Consider the following 22,990-nt stretch of genomic DNA (forward strand, 5'->3'; position numbering starts at 1 on the left):
ATAACCCTTCTTCCATAACCCTTTTCCTCTCTTACGACAGTGTGTTTGCATTTAGCTCGTAGGTGTAAGACCGGTAACTACGTTTGGCCCGTGTTAGACTATCGTACTTGGATATGCCGTACGTTAATTTCCACGAGAGTCATTTTCACACTGCAGATAGTCCTCTTCTGTAACAAGAATGCGTGGCCTTAACGCCATCTCTAACACGCGACTTATTTCATTTTATCCTTACAACAAGGACCGAGGATCTTATATCTTAGACACATACATACGTACGTACTTATGAGACTCCTAAATCTTTATATTTCTTATTTCTCTCTCTCTCTCTCTCTCTCTCTCTCTCTTTCACACACTCTCTCTCTCTCTTTCTCTTTCTCTCTCTCTCTCTCTTGATTTCTCTCTCTCTCTCTCTCTCTCTCTCTCTCTCTCTCTCTCTCTCTCTTGATTTCTCTCTTTCTCTTTGTCTCTTTTTTTCACACACACTCTCTCTCTCTCTCTCTCTCTCTCACTCTGTCTCTTTCTTTCACACACACTCTCTCTCTCTTTCTCTCTCTTTCATTCTCTCTCTCTCTCTCTCTCTGTCTCTTTCTTTCTTTTACACACTCTTTCTCTCTCTTTCTTTCTCTCTCTCTCTCTCTCTTTCTCTCTCTTACCTAGTCCCTTTTTTTACTTGTTGTTGTTAAAAGAATGCATATGTTGGTCTCTCTTTATTTTTATTTTAATATTTTTCTTTTTTTTCTTTTTTTTTTTTTTGGTTAATGTTCATCATCGATCAGAAAATTCAGGAAAAAGTAAAAAAGAAAATTTCGAAATTTCGAGTACTTTTTTTCTTATTATTTTCTCTATTTTTGTCTTTTTTTGTCTTTTTTTGTTTTTTTTTTTTCATTCTAATTTCTTTTTTCTTTTTTTCCTTCATAGTAGAAAGTATATTATGTCTGTCTGTGTGTCTGCGCGTGTTTTTCTTTCTTTCTTCTTTTTTTTTTATTAAAGAACTGTTAAATCTCTCCGCTGAGACTTATTTTATTATTCGTTAAATACATAAATCGGTTTCTTTTGTCTAAGACATTTTACGACCATTTTATTCTCCATTTTGTAATCTTTCCCTTTCTCTCTCTTTTTCTCTCTATGCGTTTTTTTTTTTTTTTCCATAATATTTATCATCGAACATTTTAATTCTTTCGAAAATACGAAAAGAGAAAGATAATTCCAAAATTTCCAAGATAATTTCTCTAATTATCTCATCTCTTTTTTTACATTAATTAATTTTTTTACACTAAGTAATTTCTTTTCTTTCTTTATAATAGAAAGCATCTTAGGTCCGTGTGTTTTATTGTTTCTTTAAGAAATTATTAAATCTCTTTACTGAGACTTATTTTATTAATCATTAAATAAGTGAATTTTTTGTGTATGACGTATGATCTATCTCTCTCTCTCTCTCTCTCTCTCTCTCTCTCTCTCTTTGTTTCTATTTTAATTTGTTTTTTCATTTTTCGAAAATTCGAAAAGAGAAAAAGTCTTTTTACTAATTATTTTCTTTCTTTCTTTTTTTTTTTCTTTTTATACAATTTCTTTTTTCTTCATAAAAGAAGAAGTATCTTATGTCTGCGAATTTTTCTCTTTTGTTTTTTTTTTTTACTTTTTATTTAAGAAACTGTTAAATCTCTCCACTGAGACTTATTTTATTATTTGTTAAATACGTAGATCGATATTTCTGTCTGAGACGTATACGACCTCCTTATTCTCCATGTATGTTATTTTTCTCTCTCTCTCTCTCTCTCTCTCTCTCTCTCTCTCTCTTTCTATCTTTTTGTTCCCATCTCCATTAAATCTTATCTTGTTTTATGTTGTTATTCCGATAAAGTCTATTTCCGTTCGTAATGTATTTTATCCGAAATTTCATTGATTTATTGTAATTATTTATTCTCTCATCCTTTTCCTCTGATTTTTCCCTTTGTTTTTTCCTCTCTTTTTCTTTTTTTCTTTATTTACTTTTCTTCTTTTCTTTTTCTTTTTCTTTTTTTTTTTTTTTTTTTTTGTTAATTTGTTAACCAAGACGGAACGAGCCAAGTTGCCAACGATTCCAGTTTGTTTTTCACTTCTCTCTCGCTAACAATAAATGAATTAAAAAAAAGGACATATATAATTTCATTCTCATTATTATCGAATAATGATCAACGTCCTAGTTCGCTAATTGCATTACGATTCGTTTATTCATTCAAAGATTTCTTTTTTTATCTCGAATCAGCACCATTTTATCTTTCAATTCAAATAAATTTCACTTATCCATATTAATATCGATCGAATATTTTTTCAATTAAAGAAATAGATATCGTTTCGATTGATTATTAGATCATTTTTTTTTGGGGGGTTTTTTATTTTTTTTTTATTTTTAGAACGCCTGTCTTCTTAATTAAGAAGTTTTTCATATTTCTCTCTCTCTCTCTCTCTCTCTTTTTTTATTATTACTACATATTTGTTATATTCTTTCATTATAAAAGAAAATAAATTATGATTTCGTCTATTTTTTTTTTTTTAAACTCTAAAGCACGTATTAATTATATCGAAAGATCATTTTAATTGTAATAAAAATATTTCAAATTGTATGATTAACGTGATCCTTGAAAGTTCAGACAAATTTATTCGTTTAAAACGTGGGGTGGGGTATTTAGGGGTTGAAAAAAAAACCATATCATAATAATATAAATTATTCAAATGATTTTCGGAATAGTATTTGAAAATTCGAGAGGTATTTTGAAAGGTCGAGGTGGAAGGGAAGGAGTAGGTAGATTTTTAATGGTTTCATTTTTTGTTTTTCGATGCGTACCCGGTGCTCCTATTAAATCCGAAGCTTCGAGTGGAAATTACGAATCTCTATGGATTTCGTTCGGCTTATGTACGTCGGTACAATGTAACTTTTTCTTCCTTTTTTTCTTTTGTTTTGTTTTTTTTTTTTTTACATCTCTTACATCTACGAACTGCAGTAATACGGATGGAATTTTCTTTGTCCCCTTTTTCTTTTTTATTTTTGACTTTCTTTTTTCAATTTTTTCTTTTTTTTTTTTTCTTTCCTTTTCTTTTCTTTTCGGGAAACTCGAAGCTCCCCGGTATTCACGAAGTAGACGAAATATGAGAGAGAAAAGAAATCCATGGGAAAGCTCAAGAGATATAGAAAGAAAAAAAGAAGGAAATAAGGAAAGAAAGAAAGAGAAAGAGAGAGAGAGAGAGAGAGAGAGAGAGAGAGGGAGAGGGAGAGTGACAATGACAGAGATATAATGAGATTGGTGTGCGTGTCTGAGAAAGCGAGAGAGAAAGATTGAGCGCGTGTATGTACGTGTAAGAGAGAGAGAGAGAGAGAGAGAGAGAGAGAGAGAGAGAGAGAGAAAATGTTTTTTTCACGGGTTTGTAAATAATACATCCTGTCGAGGATCTCGTAATACAAGCAAGCGCATCGGAATGGCGATTAAACGGGGCATCACCTACGTGATTTATGACATATACCAGAACAGCAAATGCAAATTGTATCTCTCGCGGTATTCACAACTATCCACGATGGATGGTATTCGATGCGTCTAACTCAATTACCGTGAGATTTTCTCGAAAAAAAAAGAAAGAAAGAAAAAAAAAAAGAAAAGAAAAGAAAAGAAAAGGAGAAAAATTATAGTGAACTTCGTTAACGTTCGATGTGATTATTCTTTTTCTTTCTCTCTTTCTTTTCTTTATTTTTCTTTTTTCTTTTTCTTTTTATGTTCTTCAATATTCTCTTTTATCTATCATTCTATTTACATTTGTAATAACAATTGTGCGATATAATTTTTGTCATTGCGAAAAAATCGAAAAGAAAAAGAAAAAAAAAAAGAAGAAGAAAGAAGAAAAAATAATATATGAAAAATCATATAAATTATTGCACTAATGGTTCATTTAAATCGTAGTTATAACTAATGATCATTGATAAATTAATCTAAATTATACGATTTAATTATGATCATATTATCGTCGATGTGTTAAGTGTTTATTTTTCATTATTGATCAATAAAAAAAGAAACTTCATTATTTTTAATTAATTTGATTTTTAAGAATTCCAAATGAATATTCTCTCGTAAGAATTATTGATAAAAATTATCTTCCGCGAATACGTTAGTTATAGATAAATTTTTATATTAACTTATTATTATTATTTTTATTTTTATATTTATTTTTATATTTATTTTTATATTTATATTTATTTTTATATTAAGATAAATTCAAATAATGTTCGTGATTCATTACTTTCACTCTCTTTTTCTTTCTCTCTCTCTCTCTCTCTCTCTCTATCTATCTCTCTTTCTCTCTCTCTCTCTCTCTATTTTCATCAATTTGCAATGGTTGGTTTCTCTCCCTTAACGTCTGGAATATCAAAAGAGTAAATATAAAAAAAAAAAAAAAACAAAGAAAACAAAAAAAAAACAAAAGAAAAAAACAAAAGAAAAGGAAAAAGAACCACTCGTCTGTTATTACAATTTTCTCCATGAATTTATAAAGTTTCATCAAAATTGAAAAGTAGCCACTTCGCGGATGATGATTCCTTGTAAAGAAAGCGATAAAAAGGAAAGAGAAAAAAAAGGGAGTGGGGGGGTTGGAGGGAAGGGAGTAAAGAAAAGAAAGGAAAAGAAGTAAGAAAAGAAAAGCAAAAAAAGAGGTAGCAAATAACAAATAAAGGAACGACGATAACAGCAACTACAACAACAACAACAACAACAACAACAACAACAAAGAAAAGAAAAAGAAAAATAAAAAAAAAGAAGAAGAAGAAAAGAAAAAATCGTCTCAATGAAGCTCATTTTAATCGTAAGTTTTTAAATCGTCATCGTAGAAAACATCCCTTGTTTTAATCGAAGCTCGTTTTAATCGAAATTTTTAAAATTATCATCGTACAAAACATCCCTTGTTTTAATCGAAGCTCGTTTTAATCATAACTCTTTAAATCGTCATCGTACAAAACATCCCTTGTTTTAATCGAAGCTCATTTTAATCGAAATTTTTGAAATCGTCATCGTAGAAAACATCCTTTGTTTTAATCGAAACTTTTTAAATCGTCATCGTACAAAACATCCTTAGTTTTAATCGATGCTCGTTTTAATCGTAACTCTTTAAATCGTCATCGTACAAAACATCCCTTGTTTTAATCGAAGCTCATTTTAATCGAAACTTTTGAAATCGTCATCGTAGAAAACATCCCTTGTTTTAATCGAAACTTTTTAAATCGTCATCGTACAAAACATCCCTTGTTTTAATCGAAGCTCGTTTTAATCGAAATTTTTGAAATCATCATCGTACAAAACATCCCTTGTTTTAATCGAAGCTCATTTTAATCGAAATTTTTGAAATCATCATCGTACAAAACATCCCTTGTTTTAATCGATGCTCGTTTTAATCGTAACTCTTTAAATCGTCATGGTACAAAACATCCCTTGTTTTAATCGAAGCTCATTTTAATCGAAACTTTTGAAATCGTCATCGTACAAAACATCCCTTGTTTTAATCGAAACTTTTTAAATCGTCATCGTACAAAACATCTCTTGTTTTAATCGAAGCTCGTTTTAATCGAAATTTTTAAAATTATCATCATACAAAACATCCCTTGTTTTAATCGAAGCTCGTTTTAATCGTAACTCTTTAAATCGTCATCGTACAAAACATCCCTTGTTTTAATCGAAGCTCATTTTAATCGTAACTCTTTAAATCGTCATCGTATAAAACATCCCTTGTTTTAATCGAAGCTCATTTTAATCGAAACTTTTGAAATCGTCATCGTACAAAACATCCCTTGTTTTAATCGAAGCTCATTTTAATCGTAACTCTTTAAATCGTCATCTTACAAAAACATCATCTATTAAGGTTTCATATTGTAGCATGATCGAAAGAGCTTAAAGGTAAGAGGCCACTTGATAAAATGTCGTATGAGATATAATAAAGTCTTCAAATAATCGTCTCCATCTTGAGAAGGGGACAGAGACAGGGGAGGGGGGGGGGCGTTACCTGAAGGTAGCTGAATGGCTTTTGATTAAACAACGCATGTAACAATTAACGAATATTACATATTCATGAGAGAAGTAAGAACGAAGGAGGACGAAAGCGTTGTCGTTTAAATCTTCTTAGTTTCGGGCAACGATGCGAGTTCCTCTCATATAGTTTCACACTTTATGCACTTTCGTGCGAGTCTAACACGACTACCTGCTTTTGATATTTCCGTTGGAATCTACACATATATATATATGCATATATATATATATATATATGTATGTATTTACGTATGCATGTATTACGTATATATGTATATATGTATTAGGTTGGAAACTATGAAACGGGCGTCGAATGAAAATAAATAACTAAACAAAAACGCCCGTTTCATAGTTTCCATACATATGTATATATATGTATGTATGTATGTACGTAAGTACATATGTATATATGTATATGAGAAAGAGAGAGAGAGAGAGTCATCGATATATTAGTCGTGTCATTAATACACTAATGTTGAAATTCGCATGAGACCAACAAGGTAAACGTACTTTCAAACGACGTGTCGTTTTCGCTCGATAAAGCGTTAATTAAATTCTGCACTGTGACGCGCGAAAGATAAATTGCATTTAACGAATGAAAAGAGAGAGAGAGAGAGAGAGAGAGAGACAGATGCTAGGCCGTTTATTTTCGTTTCTGATCATGTATATCCTTTCATTTATAGCTTTTCGATAATTTTGTTAATCGTTATGTTTTCGATAATCAGTATTCTTTGTCTTTCTCTCTCTCTCTTTCTCTCTTTCTATATATACTAATCTTTCTCTTTCTTTTTTTCTTTTTTTCTCTACCTATGACTTATTTTTCTCTCTCTCTCTCTCTCTCTCTCTTTTTCTTTAACTCTTTATCTATTACTTATATTTCATCCTCCCTTTCTCTTTTTTCGTATTACTTATCTATCGTTCTTTCTCCTTCCTCTCTCTCTCTCTCTCTCTTTCTCTCTTTCTCTCTTTCTTTCTTTCTATCTATTACTTATCTATCGCTCTCTCTCTCTCTCTCTCTCTCTCTCTCTCTCTCTCCTTTTTTTACTCTACCTATCATTTATATGTCGCTTTCTTTCTCTCTTTCTTTCTATGACTAATCCATCGTTCTATATCTCTCTCACCTTCTCTTTCTTCGTACCTATGACTTATTTATCGCTTTCTCTCTCTCTCTCGCACACACACACACACACACATACACAAATACACGATCGATATCATGTTTGAAATGTGACAATAAGAGCATTGATTTTAAAGCAAAAAAAAAAAAAAGAAAAAAAAAATGAAAAAAAACAGAGAAATACGTGAATTGTTTATATAAGAAGAAAATTTTCTAATTTTAATAAGATAAATGAAGAGTACTAGGCTCTGAGTGGTGTAAGTGTTCTTTGGATAGTAAAAAAAAAAAAAAGAAAAAAAAAAAAAGAAAAAATAGAATGTAGGTCGATAAAAGATTAGGAGACGAAAAATCATTTGATTAAATGCGAAATAATAATTACGGTAGAAAAAAATAATTGTATATATAAATGTACAAAGTTTGTTAACGCGTTAAGATGAAATAAAATATCAGATTATGATGAAATTGAATCATACAATTAATAGCACTATCTGAAATTAGACTGATTGTTAAAATTGAAGATTGTTTGGTGAACGCGCTGAATTAAAGGAGAATCGAGGAACATGAATAATATAGATTAGTATAAATGTGAAGGTTACAATGTAAAGATCAAATAAAACTTGAATAATAGAGAAATACTGGATGAATAATTTTATATATAAGATACGACGTTAAGTATGAAATAATAATGACGAGAAAAATTGCTATCGAATCGTTGGTGCGATTGAATTAAAAAAAAAAAAAACAAAAAGAAAAAAGAAAAATAGTACATCAATTCATCGAATGTATCGATTTTGTGAGGAGCTCTTTTTTTTCCTTTTCTTTTTTTTTTTTTTTTTCTTTTCTTCTTTGTTAGAGAATATATCAGTAGAAGAATTAACTATAAAAAGATGATGAATGTATGACATTGAGAGAGATTAATTATTGACTCTATGATAGATTTAGTTCTATGTAAAGTAATTGCAAAAGATAATTTTATGTTTAGATATGAGAACACAATATGTCAACACAAGCCGTACAAAAATTACAAAAGATTGTCAAACAATCATTGATCTATCGTTTGTTAAGAAGTAATTCATGAGTTTTAAAAATAGTAAACAATGCGTAATTAAAATTTGATTTATAGAACGGAACTGATATTGATGTATAGATGTAAAGAATTTATTGCTAGAGACTATAGAAAATTTCATTTAAATGAATTTGTTAGATTCGTAGAAAATATAACAGGAGAAAGTTAGAACATTGAAATAAATGGTAGAGTTAAAAAATTTGTGGATAATATAGTGTAGCCATTGGTAGCCACCATAAAGAGAAAAAAGTTAATGGTCACCATAAGGAGAAAAAAGTTTTAAAATCCCAAAAGTATGGGAAGGAATACAATGGTTTTCGGAGGATATAAAAATGGCGGCAAATAAAGGAGATGAAGCGTATAAGAAGGCAATATACGAGACTATGGGACAGAATTGGCTACAGTTCAAAATTGAGAAAAATGCAGTTGGTTAGGTTGATCAGAGAAAGAAAAAAGAAATATTATGAAAAAATGATAGACGATAATAATAGAGAAAATCTTATGAAAATTCTACGAGAACTTTGAAAGAAATAATTAGAGAAGAATTAAGGAACATGAAAAATAATTAGATTATGATAGACGTTGAGTTTTTTTTTTTTTTTTTTTTTTTTTTTTTTTTTTGGTAATAATGGACATTAAATTACCTGATAAATTTAATGTATATTATGTAAAAAAATATTAATAACATAATTAAACTTAATTGTGCATATATCAAAATAATTTCTGATTGAAATGTGTTTGCTCCTCCCCACCCCCCCCCCCCTTCCCCTCCACAGACACTATGAATAATTGTCATTTATATAGAATGAATAATATTGTTTTCGAAAAAATTCTGTCTACTATTTGAAATCTCGGAAATAAATAATCGATAGCCTTGAAAACGTATTTCCAATTTTGACGTTATAAAAAAAAAAAAATTCATGAATCATACAACGTGAAAGAATTGACGATTTCTTTTTCGTTAAAAGTCGAATATCTTTTTTTAATTTTCAATATTTTGGAAAAAACAAAGAATCTAACGACATAATCGTCTTAAGACGAGTCTTTTCCAGAAAAAAAAAAAAAAAAAAAAAAAAAAAAAAAAAAAAAAAAAAAAAAAAGAAAAAAAAATATTTAAATGGTGGTTACAAAAAGTATAGTTATTTTAAAGTACAAACATAGCTTATTTTGAGAAGAAAAAAAGTGTACAATTATTTCATCGATCTCCATTATTTTCTGTTCTTCCCCCCCCCCCCTTCCCCTACCCTCTCCCCTCTCCCCGATTTATTTCATTGAATTATCCTTAGATACAAATTCCTGTCTCTACGATGAACTATAAAGGTATAAAATTACGATAACAAAAATAATTAAATGTTTATTTATGTACCGTATGTATTGAATGCATAAGTCAATGCTATGTTTATCGTAAATTTGACGTCTATACATGATGGACATTTAATTTTAATTTTCCTGTCTTTCAAACGTGAACAAGTCATATATCGGCGTTGCTTTTTATATACTACAATTTCAGATAAATTCATTTATATTTTGTACGACATTAAAGTCCAATTATACTTTCAATTTCTAATTTTAAATCACTTCGAAGGAATGACATATTGAAATCCATTAATAAATAAATCTTACAAAGATATTTATAGTGTTCTTTCGGATAAAATTTCAAAGGGATCATAACATTTTCTACTAACATTTTTACATTTCATTATTATTCTGATATTCATAGAAAACATATCCAATATCCCGAAGAAAATTCTTATAGATCAACGATTAGTTCTTTTTTTTTTTTTTTTTTTTTTTTATTAACAATGAATAAATGACATAGCTGATCAAAAGAATCGATTTCTTCTTTATTTTCATTATAATACTGTACTACATTATAACTGTATCTTTCATTTTTATTGATTATATTTGATTTTGAGTATGAACGAAACATAAGATTAGAAATTAATTTCTATCATAGTTTGTATCATAGGATCACATTATTTATCACATTATAAAATGTGATATTGTAAATTCAAAAATAATTTGAATTTATTTGTATTATTGTTATGCAAAAACAATTTACTATGCACATGAGATATAACATACTTCAGATTTTACAAATTTTAACTTTACTCGATTATAACTCAACGATTGACATAATGACATAATGGATTATTTTGATAGTTGACATTTAATGATAAGATATCTCAATTATAGATAAATAGCATCACACGTTACCTATTTACAAATATCCGTTTATTTTGAAAGTGGCCTAACTCCATTTATCTTTAAATCGAGATATTTAAGGGTTTGCGTTTCAATGAATTTAAAAATATACGTATAGGATACTAATGAGTCATACTACTTAAGTATATCTAAGGGTGTTAAATTTATAGTTCCTATTAAAATAGTGGCAATTATTAAATGAATAATATGCGTTTTCTTATCAAGAATGGAGTTAGGCTACTTTCAAAATTAACAATCAGATTCATTATAAAATTTGAAGGTGACCAAGTCCATTCAACATAATTTAAGATGCTTCAAATAGAAAAAAACAATACTGAATTTATTTTACATATCTTTGAAACACTTCGAAAACATAATTTATGCGATTCAAAACTTTTTTTAACTACATAACGTACAAAATTACAAATATAAATTTATTACAAAACAACTTACTACTCATCTAGATTTTGTGTGTGTGAAAGGGATTTGAAGAAATCATGATGTCCCGGTGGTATATATCGTAATAGGTCAATTATATCCTTGAATTTTGCTGTTGTAATCCGTCTGATATTTTTATACAGTGGTGTCAATACAATATTTTCGAACTTTCTTGATCTACCTCGATGTGGTAATAAATTCAGGACTTTAAAATTTTCATTTTCATTCATTGATTTAAGTATAAATGTAGTTGGGCCACTTTCAAAATAAACGGTTAAATTATTGAACTAACTCTGAAAACTTATGTGTCAAGAATTATCGTAATTGTTCGGAATATATGCAACCTGAAATGCTTTACTGATAAATGAGATAAAATTGTACATGTAATTATAGCAATCGGAAAAAATTGACAAATGGAGTTAGGCCACTTTCAAAATAAACGACTCATTTTTACTTTGTTTTAAATTTTGTTCCTAATTGATCTGAGATATTCCAAATATCAGATACTACAAATAGGATTAAATCTGATAGATAATGATGAGACAAAGGACATGGATAAAAAAAAAAAAAAAAAAAAAAGAAAAATTATGTATATTATTGAAAATAAAGATTTTAATATAGAAAACTTTACAATGATTAATATAAAGGATTTAGAGAAAATTTTTATGAGATTATTGAAAAAGGAAAGAACTCATAAGAGAATAATGAATGATATATTAAAGTTGATGGTTTTATATGATAAAAAAGGAATTTGTATAAAATAATAAATAAATCATTGATGGAAGGTTATTAACCAGACCGGTTTTTTTTTTTTTTTATTTACGATAGTACCAAATATAGCAATATAATTTTGAAAATAGTAAAAGTATAAAAAATGTAAGTGATTATAGACTGATTAATATATTATCGATATATAAGAAAATAATTAGAATTAGGGGTGAAGAAACAATATAGAAATGTATTTGAAATTAAATATTATTAGAACGAAAAATCAATTAGATTTACAGAAAATAGTATTAGTGTGAAACGACAATACAAACAATTGTTGACAAATGGAAATTAATATATGATGAAGGAAAAATGTTGAAAGTTATTTTTATGGATCTTTAAGGGAATATTTGAAACAATAAACAGAAATAGACTAATAGAAAAATTATATCAGTATGGAATTAGATGAATTGTCTTAGAATGCGTTTCTAAATCATATCTAAAGAATAGAAACGTAATAGTTATCGTTTCAACGATAAATGATCTGAATTAATTAACACTGAATATAGAGTGCCGCAAGGATCTGTATTGTGATCTTTATTATTTATTATATAATTGTTCGGAAAGTAATTTAGTTTTTTTTTTTTTGTGAAAATGAAAGACAATTTTCATATAATGAACAAATATTTTATTAAATTATATTATTGGCCATTCTGGTCCAATATCTTTTGCCATCTTTCTGGTAGTAGCATGATTCCATGCTCATAAAATTTTTGGTCTATGTTGGCAAAAAACTAATCGAGGTGGTTTTTGACCTCCTCATTTGAAGTGAAGGTTTTACCGTCTAAAAAATTTTGCAGTGACCGGAACAAATAATAATTCGAAGGTGTCAGATCTGGAAAATATAGTGGTTGTGGCATTGTATCCCATTCAAGCTGTAAAAGCTTTTGGCGAGAGACCAAACTTGTATGAGGTCTCGCATTATCTTGGTGGAACACTACACCTTTTCTGTTGAGTAATTCTGGCCTTTTCTGTTGAAGTGCATCATTCAGTTTGTCCAGCTGATGACAGTATACTTCCGAATTAATTGTTGTATTATCCGGTAAATTCTCAAAAAAAAAAAACGATTCCTTTAAAATTCCACCAAACAGACAGCATCACCTTTTTTTGATGGATATTGGTTTTGGAAATGCTTTGAGCCGGTTCATCTGTTTTGCTCCATGATCTCTTGCGTTTGACATTGTTATATACAACCCATATTTCGTTCTCAATAATGATGCGCTTCAAAAATGGATCATTTTCGTGACGTTTGAGAAGCGAATCACAGACGTCAACGCGACGACACAAATTTCTCTCCGTGAGAACATGGGGAACCCATATATCGAGCTTCGGGGTTAAACCCAGGCCTTTCAAGTGGTCATAAACATTTGAATTTGATAAATTTAATCTCTCACCGATCTCACGTGTTGTTATTCGCCGGTTTGCATCAACTAATGCCTTTATCGTGTCTTTATCAGTTTAAACCGGCCTTCCAGAACGTGGTGCATCTTCGACATCAAAATAGCCGGATCGAAATTTTGCAAAGCAGTTCTGGCACTGGCGTACTGTCAACACATCTTCTCTATACACATCGATTAATTTCTTTCTGGCTTGAACAGCATTTTTATCTTTTCTATGGTAAAAAAAGTAAAATATGTCGAAAATGCTGCTTATTGCTCTATATATTTAAAAGGGCACCACCCAAAAACTACTGCGTAGAATCAATTGGACTTTTTCACACACAAACCTTGCTATATCAGCTCTTAAAACATATAATGATTATGCGGCTTAAGTGTGAAGTTGAGTGCAAAAAAATACAATTAAATCCTCTGTCGGGAAAAAAAACGAAATTACTTTCCGAACAATCCAATATGTCACTGGTAAAACTAGTACACAGTTAAAGTCGAAAATATAATAAGTCATTTTAATATAATAGAATATGAATAAATTAAAAATGAATTTATAAAAGACAAAATACATGATAATTAAAAGTGTAAGGAAAGAATTTATAGGATTGACATTTTATTGAAATCCTTAAATGAGATAGAACGTATAGAGAAAATAAAATACTTTAGGAATAATAAGAATAATAGATGATAAGCTTAGAATTAAAGATTATTGTTAAAAAAAAGGATAGTTAAGAAAATTAGTTTTTCAAATAGAATAAGAACAATTAATATAACAGCATATACAAAATGTACTATATATAAATTCATTATAGTGCCGGATTTTGTGTATTGTACAACATTGTTAATAGGTATGAAAGAGACACAGCTGGATAATTTGTGAATAACGTAAATTCGAGCAATGAGAGTTGTGTTGCAATGCAATAGATATACCAAAGTAAATGTAAACATATGTTGGAAGCGTTACAATTTATATACATAAGATAATTACTGTGCTATGATATCTGTGTATATTTATTTTTAAGATAATAATGGAATTATCTTATTAATTAGGCGATTTAAAAAAAAATAGATTTGAAATAATGAGTAATGAAAGCGAAAGATATAGACGATAGGACGGAAACGTTGTAATACAATTTTGTGGAATAAAGTGTACGCAAAAGAGTTTTTATTGTATGAAAGAATAAAAATATACAATGGTTAAATATCAATTGAAATAAAACAATGCGAGAAGGTAAATCCGTTCAAAACAATATGAAAAAGAATATATTTATTTTAATTTGTAATGTTATAGCTGAGAAAGCTAAATAAAATTTAATCAATCAATTTCTCTCTCTCTCTCTCTCTCTCTCTCTCTCTCTCTCTTGTTTTTTATTTATTACTTATATGTCGCTTTTTCTTTCTTTATATTTATGACTTATCCATCACTCTCTTTCTCTCTCTCTTTCTCTTTCACTCTCTCTATCTCTTTATTTATCACTTATCTATTAGTTTTTTCCTTTCTTTCTATTTATTATTTATATATCGTTCTCTCTCTTTCTCTCTCTCTCTCTCTCTCTCTTTCTCTTTCTTTTCATTTATTACTTATATGTCGCTTTTTCTCTCTTTCTTTATATTTATGACTTATCCATCACTCTCTCTCTCTCTCTCTCTCTCTCTCTCTCTCTCTCTCTCTCTCTCTCTCTCTCTTATTCTATTTTTCTATTTATTATCAATCACTTTCTTTCTCTCTCTTTTTTTCGTATCAATAATAAACTAATAAAAGTTATTAATCAATCGATCGATCAATTATCTCTCTCTCTCTCTCTCTCTCTCTCTCTCTATCTATCTCTTTATTTATCACTTATCTATTAGCTTTTCTCTTTCTTTTTATTTATTATTTATATATCGTTCTCTCTCTTTCTCTCTCTCTCCCTTTCTCGCACTCTTATTCTTTTTTCTATTTATGACTTATAATCTCTTTCTTTTTCTTTCTTCGTATCAATAAGAAATTAATAAAAGTTATGAATCAATCGATCGATCAATTATTTCTCTTTCTCTCTCTCTCTCTCTCTCTCTCTTTCTTTCTATTACTTATATATCACTTTTTCTCTCTTATTTTATACCTATGACATTGTTCTCTCTCTCTCTCTCTCTTTCTTATTCTTTTTTTCTATTTATGACTTATCAATCATTTTCTTTCTCTCTCTTTTTTCGTATCAATAAAAAACTAATAAAAGTTATTAATCAATCGATCGATCAATTACCTCTCTCTCTTTCTCCCTCTCTCTCTCTCTCTCTCTCTCTCTCTCTTTCTTTATCACTCTTTCTCTCTCTCTCTCTCTCTTTTTCTCCCTATTTTACTTACTGTTTCTATATGATAGAAATCAAGACGAAGATAATAAATATCTAAGATCAAGATGAATTAATTATTTATTATTTGCGTGCAAATTTTATTCACGTAACGTTATCGTATAATGGCTTATCATTTTTAAAAGATTAATTATTAAGAATTTCTAAATATTGTGATACTCGAATATTATTATTATACGTAGTAATTATAGATAAAAAGATTTATCAATTTTACATAAACATTTGATCACTGTTCATTATTTTGAAAGTATAAATGTTAGAACGAAAAAAAAAAAAAAAAAAAAAAAAGAAAGAAAGAAAAAGAAAAAAAAGACAAAAAAAATAAAGAAAAACACTTTATTAATTGATTCAATCAATTAATTAATCATATTAATTATATCTAGAGTATAATAAAGAAAGTATGTAGGAATAATAATAATTCATCAATTTAACATACAAACATATTTACAACAATTTTATATTTTAAAAGTATCATATATTGAAATGTAAAATGATCGTAGATCATTTTATATAATTTATTATTGGTCTTGTTCGTAATATTACTTCCGCTTTCTTTTTTTTTTCTTTTCTTTCTTTTCTTTTCTTTTTTATTTTTTTTTTTTTTTTTTTTTTTTTTGCGTTCGTCGTCGCATTAAATTTGACGAGAAAAAGGAAGGAACAAGAAGTTATGAAGAGAGGAAATAAATAAATAAATGAAAAAAGAAAAAAAGAAAAAAGAAAAAAGAAAAAAAAGAAATAAATTTCTTTAATAAATAAATTTAAATATCGTTCGCGAAGCAACACGGCTCTTATTTATTTCTCAAAGGACTTCTATAAATGCGAAATTAAGTAATTTGATTTACTCACTCGGATAAATATGTAATGGATCGCTCTGCGGTATCTTGTCATTTTCGTTGTTCCCATCGTCTTCTGAAAATTTAATATTCACTTATTTCGGATTACACAAGAAGGAGAATCTTAAACGAGTACACCGGTTTTCTCTGTTAACGTTTTCAAATGTATTAGTTGCCCTGCAGGTATATCTAGTTTACTTTTATCTGACTATTCTACTCTCTTCTCATCTCATCTCTTCTCTTCTCTTCTCTTCTCCTCTCTTCTCTACTTTCTAATCGTGTCTATGTATCCTTAACTATTTAACAGCTTAGGTTAGAGCAAAGGCTACGAAGAACATGCCGCATCGTTTCGTAAACGTACTTCCGTTTTACTGGAGGGTAACGTTTCGGGTGGAAAATGGTTTCTTAATGACTTTAATTGTTCGACAAAAAACGATCTGCGATGATGAATGTTTTGTAAATTTTAATTTACATATATATATATATATATATATATATATATATATACGAAATTTAAATATAATTTTTAATAAAGAAGATAAATTAATTTTCTTTTCTTTTAATTATTTAATGGAATTTTAAAATCATTAATTCATAAGACAATCGAGATCATCTTTAATTGAAATTTATTAACGTTGATTCAAATAAGTTACTGTGTATGAAAGAACGATGATAATAAATAAATAAATAAATAAATAAATAAATGAATATATATATATATATTTATTATATATATATATATTCATTTATTTATTTATTTATTATCATCGTTTTTTATTATTATATATTATTATTATATATTATTATATATTTATTATTATATATTATTATATATATTATATATATATATATATATATATATATATATATATATATATAATAAAACGAAGCTGGATTTACGATAAAGTAAATACGGAAAGACGAAGAGATCGAAATTTCTTGAAATCCGATAGGATAAAATAAATATCGAAATGGATGGACGTAATCACGTTGAGTGCCTCGAATAAAAATCCTGTAGGATGCTCAAAGACTTTATATATAAATAAACTTAAGAAAGTCAAATATAGTTATTGTTGATATTTCCTCTTCTTTATTTTTATTTTTTTTTATTTTTTTAATATTAAATAAAAATTAAACGAAATTGTTTTAAATATTCTTAAAAATTAAATAATTGAAATATAAAATTATATATATATATATACGTAAATAAAAAAGTAAAAAATGTTTTCGAACATCACATTATATAAAATCGTCGAATAGAAATATCGTATTATAAAATTATAAAATTTCGAAAATACTATATTGAATTATAAATTACTAAAATTTAAATATATATATATATTTATAATAATATATTATCTTATATATTATATTTATAATAATATATTATTATAATATATAATATATAATATATTTATAAATAAGTTATAAAATATATATCAAATATGTAAATATACACAAATCGAAGTTGAAAATATAAATATGTCAAAATGTGTTAAATAATCGGAAAAATGAACAGAAAGATTACGTTATGAAATTAAAAAAAACAAAAAAATAAAATAAAATAAAAAAATAAAAAAAAGAACAGAAAGAAAAGTAAAAAGAAAAGAGAAGAAAACAAAAGAAAAGAAAAATTGCATTATAAAATTAAATTCTAAAATTACGGTATAAAAAAAAAAAAGAAATGGAATAAGAAAAAATAATAGCGCTGATAGTATTTCATTATTGTTATTATCGTTATTTTCTTTTTTTTTTTTTTTGTTTCTTTTATCTCTTTCGTACGGCGGATTTTTTTCGTAATCTTTATCTCTCTTTTTTTTTCTTTCCTTTTTTTTTTTTTTTTTTTCAAGCGTGATCTTATGTAATAGAAGATAAGCATCGCGCGTGACGCACGAGCCGTTCGGAGCACTAAACCTGCATGATTTTTCAGAAGATTAGCGTTAGCCTCAGGTCCGTAAGTCGTCAGTGTTCCGATTAGTACGATCAAGATGATTTCGATCAAGAATAACAGAACCACCTGCTGCTTTACACCGCATACCGACAGCATACCCTGTCAAATAAAAATGCAATTAAGGAAGAATAAAAGAGAAACTGAAAAAAGGGAAATAAACAAATTTAACAAATAAAAAAAAAAATAAAAAAAAAAAAAGAGAACAGAGCTTCGATCGAATATACTGAAAAAAGGAAAAAGAAAATATATATATATATATATATATATATATGTACACAGGGTGTCCAAAAAGTGTATGATCAAATTTATATTACGTATTAATGAAATCAAATGGATGAAAAAAAAGTTTATATAATATTTATACACGAAAATGCTTTATCGGTTATTTTAAATGTCAATTATTAAAAATAATGAGAATTTTATAGAAACATTAAAATCAACTATCAATGAGAAATGGATAGAAATCAATTCTATCAGATATCTTTCGTATAATTTTAAAGGAACGTATCGATAATTCGTTAAAAATGTTCAACTTAAAATTACAAGATTTCTATCAAAATTGGTATTTATATTATTAAAAGCAATTGCAAATTTGAAAATATTAACGAAATGGATTTGTTTGTCGATTTAATTGCAAATGATCACTATATATATGAGTACATAAAAAAAAAAAAAAAAAAAAAAAAAAAAAAACAAAAAAAAAAGAATTACAGATATCCATTTCATGGTAAACAAAAAAAAAAAAAGAATAAATAAAAAGTTGACATACACTTCGTGACGTGACTCAGAAGTAATACGTATTATAAGTTTGATCTCATACTTTTTCGACACTCTGTATATACGTTCAGACGTAGATAGATATAGATGGACGAATGTTTGACAATTGATTGATCAAAAATAAGAAAAGCAATTAATTGTTTTTTTTTATTACGAACGAACGAAAAATGATTCGTTAAAGTAAGCAGTTCTCTTTTTTTCTCCACAATTTCTTTTTTTTCAATTTTATTATATATGACAAAAATGATGATTATGATGACTATTGTAAAGATGACGATACCGATGATAATGATTTTATTGATTGTAATGAAAATAATGAAAATAATTATTATTATAGAAATAATAATGATGATTATGACAATGACGATGATAATTATGATGAAAACGATAATATTATTTCTAATAATACAAATTATAACAAATATATATATATATATATATATATATATATACATATGTTTAATAATAATTAAAATTAAAAAAGTTCTCTTAAAAAAATGAAGATATTGAAAAATATTCGATTTTTGAAAAAAGTATTCATTAGAATTAAAAAAATTCATCTCAAAAAAAAAGAACAAAAATAAAAAAAAAAATAAAAAAAAACAAAAAAGAAACAAAAAAAAAGATACTTTCAGATTTTATTGATTTCATTGTATTTTGAAATTCTTTTTCCTTTTTTTTCTTTTTTTTTTTTTTTTACTTTCACATGAAAGAAAGAAAACAAAAGAAAGAATAAATTATATACGATAATACACAAATAATATAAAAAATAATATAGAAATTATATACAATATCACATGTTTTTGAATTATATTGAAAAGTAAAAAAAAAATTGATGACAATGATCGGCAATGAGATATATCAAGTGAAATTAAATCTCAACGATATAATAAAAATCATGACGATAATTGATCGAGTTCCTTTTCTTCTCCTTTTTTTCTCCTTCATCCCTTTGGCCGATTAAAAAATAATTCTTTCTTAATATTTTAAAAAAGTACGGGCAAAGATTCGAAGGTGCGAAAGGTTTTTCGCAAAGGAATTTCATAAATAAAATAAATCTTCGATTCGTTCGATTATTAAATTGTTAATAAATCGCCTTTTGCCATTTTTTTCCTCTCTCTCTCTCTCTTCCTCTCGTCTCGGTTTTTTTAATTAAAAATAGTTCGTGCGGTTACACATTACTGAGTAATACGTATGTATTACGATCCTTTTTCGTAGGACAAAGTTATTAACTTGTTATACATAATCCACTTCGTAGAATGTGTGCTTCTACCCTCCCCTTACTCGGTTCTATCCCTTTACTCGTAGAAAATAACTTTCGAAAACATCGCACTCCAAGCTCTTTTCACCAACCACTGACGATTTTCTCTCTTCCTTCCCCCCCCCTCTCTGTCTCTCTCTCTCTCTCTCTCTCTCTCTCTCTCTCTCTCTCTCTCATTTTACACAAATATATATGTATATATCTTTCTCTGTCTTTCTCATTTTCATTGGGACGAAAGCTTTTTGTTATCGTTTTGAAAATGTCCCAAGCGTTTCTCTCTTTCTCATTCTCTCTCTCTCTCTCTCCCTCCCTTTCCTTCTCTCTCTTTCTCTCTCTCTCTCTCTTTCTCTCTTTTTCTAACTCTCTTTATCTCTATCTCATAGGTCGTTGCATCCTTTCTAAAAGTTACCATCGAGCAATGGAATTTCTATTATTTTCCAAACAAAATTACAAAGGACGTATAATGTACACACAAATCCACACACACACACGCACACACGCACACATACATGCACAAACGCATACACACGTGTAGATACATATGTATATGTACGTATGTATTTTACATTTTTCTTTCTTTTTTTTTCTTTTTTTTCTTTTTTTTATAGATCTTTTCAAATTTAACAAACAACGTTATTGTTACTTATTAATAATGCTTTCTAGTGTTCCTTTTTTCCTTTTCCCTTCCTTTTCCTTTTTTTTCCTTTCTTTCCTTTTTTTCCTTTCTTCTCCTTCTTTCATTTTTATTCTTTCTTTTTTTCTTTCTTTCCTTCTTTCTCTTTTTTTTCCTTTCTTCTCTCTTCTTCTTTCATTTTTATTCTTTCTTCTTTTCTTTCTTTTTCTTTCCTTTTCTTTATCTTTTGTTCCCTTTTTCTCTTTCTTCTTCTTCTTCTTCTTCTTCTTCTTCTTCTTCTTCTTCTTCTGCTTCTTCTTCTTCTTCTTCTTCTTTTTCTTTCTCTCTCATTCTCTTTTCTTTCTCATTCAAGGATACGCAAATACAATCGGTTTAATTTGTTATTACGTTTGCGAGAGCGAGAGATTTCGACTTAAAATTCCTTTAAATAATTCCGTTAAAATTCCGTTTAAATATTAATTATCATAGGGCAAATAAGTAATTAATTATTTTCCAAACACGGGATGGATTCATTGAATTCATTAGAGATATTGGAAAATATACGTTTCGTGTACGTTCACGTTGAGAATTATGTCAAAATACGGATAAAAATGTTATTGTCCTGCGCACGTTCTTTTTTTTCTTTTTCTTTCTCTTTTTCTTTTTTCTTTTTTTTTTTTTTTTTATAAGGCATTTCAAAATAGCACGAGAAATAAACCATAAATGAAGTTATTTTCTAAATATATTCGAAAGAACCTGCTGTATGTTTTTATGCTCTTTGTTGTTCAAAAAAAAAAAAAAGAAAAAAAAATAAGAAGAAAGGAAAAAAAAAGAAAAAAAAATAAATTAAAAAAAGAGAAAAGTCAAATTAAAATTTTTATAATATGTTGAAAGAAATCGCAAAGAGAAAATTCTTTTTATATTACTTATTTAAACAGTTCTTCATTTTAATAAATTTTCTTATCATCCATAAAAAGATCTTCGCATTAATGAGGGACATTTTAATATACTCGATAATGACGAATGAATAAGAATTTTTGAATAAAAAAGAATTTGTTATCCTTTATGCCAATAAATAACAATGTTAATCTCGAACTTGATATAAATAAATCAATCCAAAATTTTATTATTTAATATTTTAATAAACGACATTGATGTATTATTTACGTGAAAGGATTTACGATTAAGTTATTCGTTAATTGAATCCAATTAATATTATACAATATTTTCTAAATGATTTGAAAAATTTCCAAAATTAACTTAACGATATAATTCGTTAATAAATAATATAAAAAAAAAAAAAAAATAAAAAAAAAAATCAACAGTATATTTATATTTTAATAAAACAACATTTAATATATTCTCGTTATTGAAAATTTTAATACGTTTAAACAAATGTATCGTTAATTAAACGATGAACATGAACATCGATCCGTATGAACTTTTAACTAGTAATTAATAATACATTAAAGGATAAACATTAAACGAATTGAAAGCAAAATCGAAAATATTTCTCATAAATAGTATGTTCTACCTTTCCCATTGCGTTGCGGTTGCTTCTCTCCTCTTTATTCGATCGTATTTGGCAATCCTCTTTATCCTCTTTACCGTCGCGTTTCGCACAAACACGTGAGAGCACTAACAGTACCATATACACTGGATATCTTCGTGAAATCGCACGAATTCGTTCGACTATTGCATCGTCCGATCCGACTTTGCCAGCTTTGAATTCAACCTTTCTCTCTTTCTCTCTCTTTCTCTCTCTCTCTATTTGCTATACACTAATTGTAAGTTAGATGGTTGTTCACGTTCACATTAACGAACAACGTTCGAATTTATTACACTTTAACCTGTTATAATAGTCCAACTCTGATTAATTAATTATATTATAGAAAATAAACAAAAAAAAAAAAAAAAAAGAAAAGAAAACAAACAAATGGAAATAGTTCGTTGGATGAAAACGATCAAACGACCAATGTATACGTATTTTAATTTTCCAATACTTCTATCGATTATTATTGTCTATTAATGACTATTTTGAAAGAATTTTATAATATCTGTATTTTTTGTTTCTCTTCCTCTCTCTCTCTCTCTCTCTCTCTCTCTGTATCTCTCTTTTTTTTTCTTTCAAACACTCACTCACTTTTTTACGTTATACTACTTGTATCGCGTACGATCTTTCGATC

General features: G+C 27.5%; 1 protein-coding gene across 4 annotated transcripts in view; it reads right to left on the reverse strand.

The window, feature by feature from the left end:
- The window catches only part of LOC124955965 (ammonium transporter Rh type B), a 56,691-nt gene that overhangs the window by 30,674 nt on the left and 3,027 nt on the right, over positions 1-22,990 (reverse strand). For 2 of the 4 annotated variants that reach the window (XM_047511188.1, XM_047511189.1), the window contains exons 2-4: positions 22,339-22,654; positions 18,117-18,252; positions 16,216-16,278 (exon numbers count right to left, since the gene is read on the reverse strand). In XM_047511188.1, the coding sequence (XP_047367144.1) occupies positions 16,216-16,278; positions 18,117-18,252; positions 22,339-22,455 (316 nt within the window). In that variant the 5' untranslated portion in view covers positions 22,456-22,654. Of the gene's footprint in view, positions 1-16,215; positions 16,279-18,116; positions 18,253-22,338; positions 22,899-22,990 lie in introns of those variants that run through there. The other 2 variants (XM_047511187.1, XM_047511190.1) reach the window with 2 other exon arrangements.

The sequence above is a fragment of the Vespa velutina genome, chromosome 20 (genome assembly GCF_912470025.1).
Source record: "Vespa velutina chromosome 20, iVesVel2.1, whole genome shotgun sequence".
Taxonomy (NCBI): Eukaryota; Metazoa; Arthropoda; class Insecta; order Hymenoptera; family Vespidae; genus Vespa; species Vespa velutina.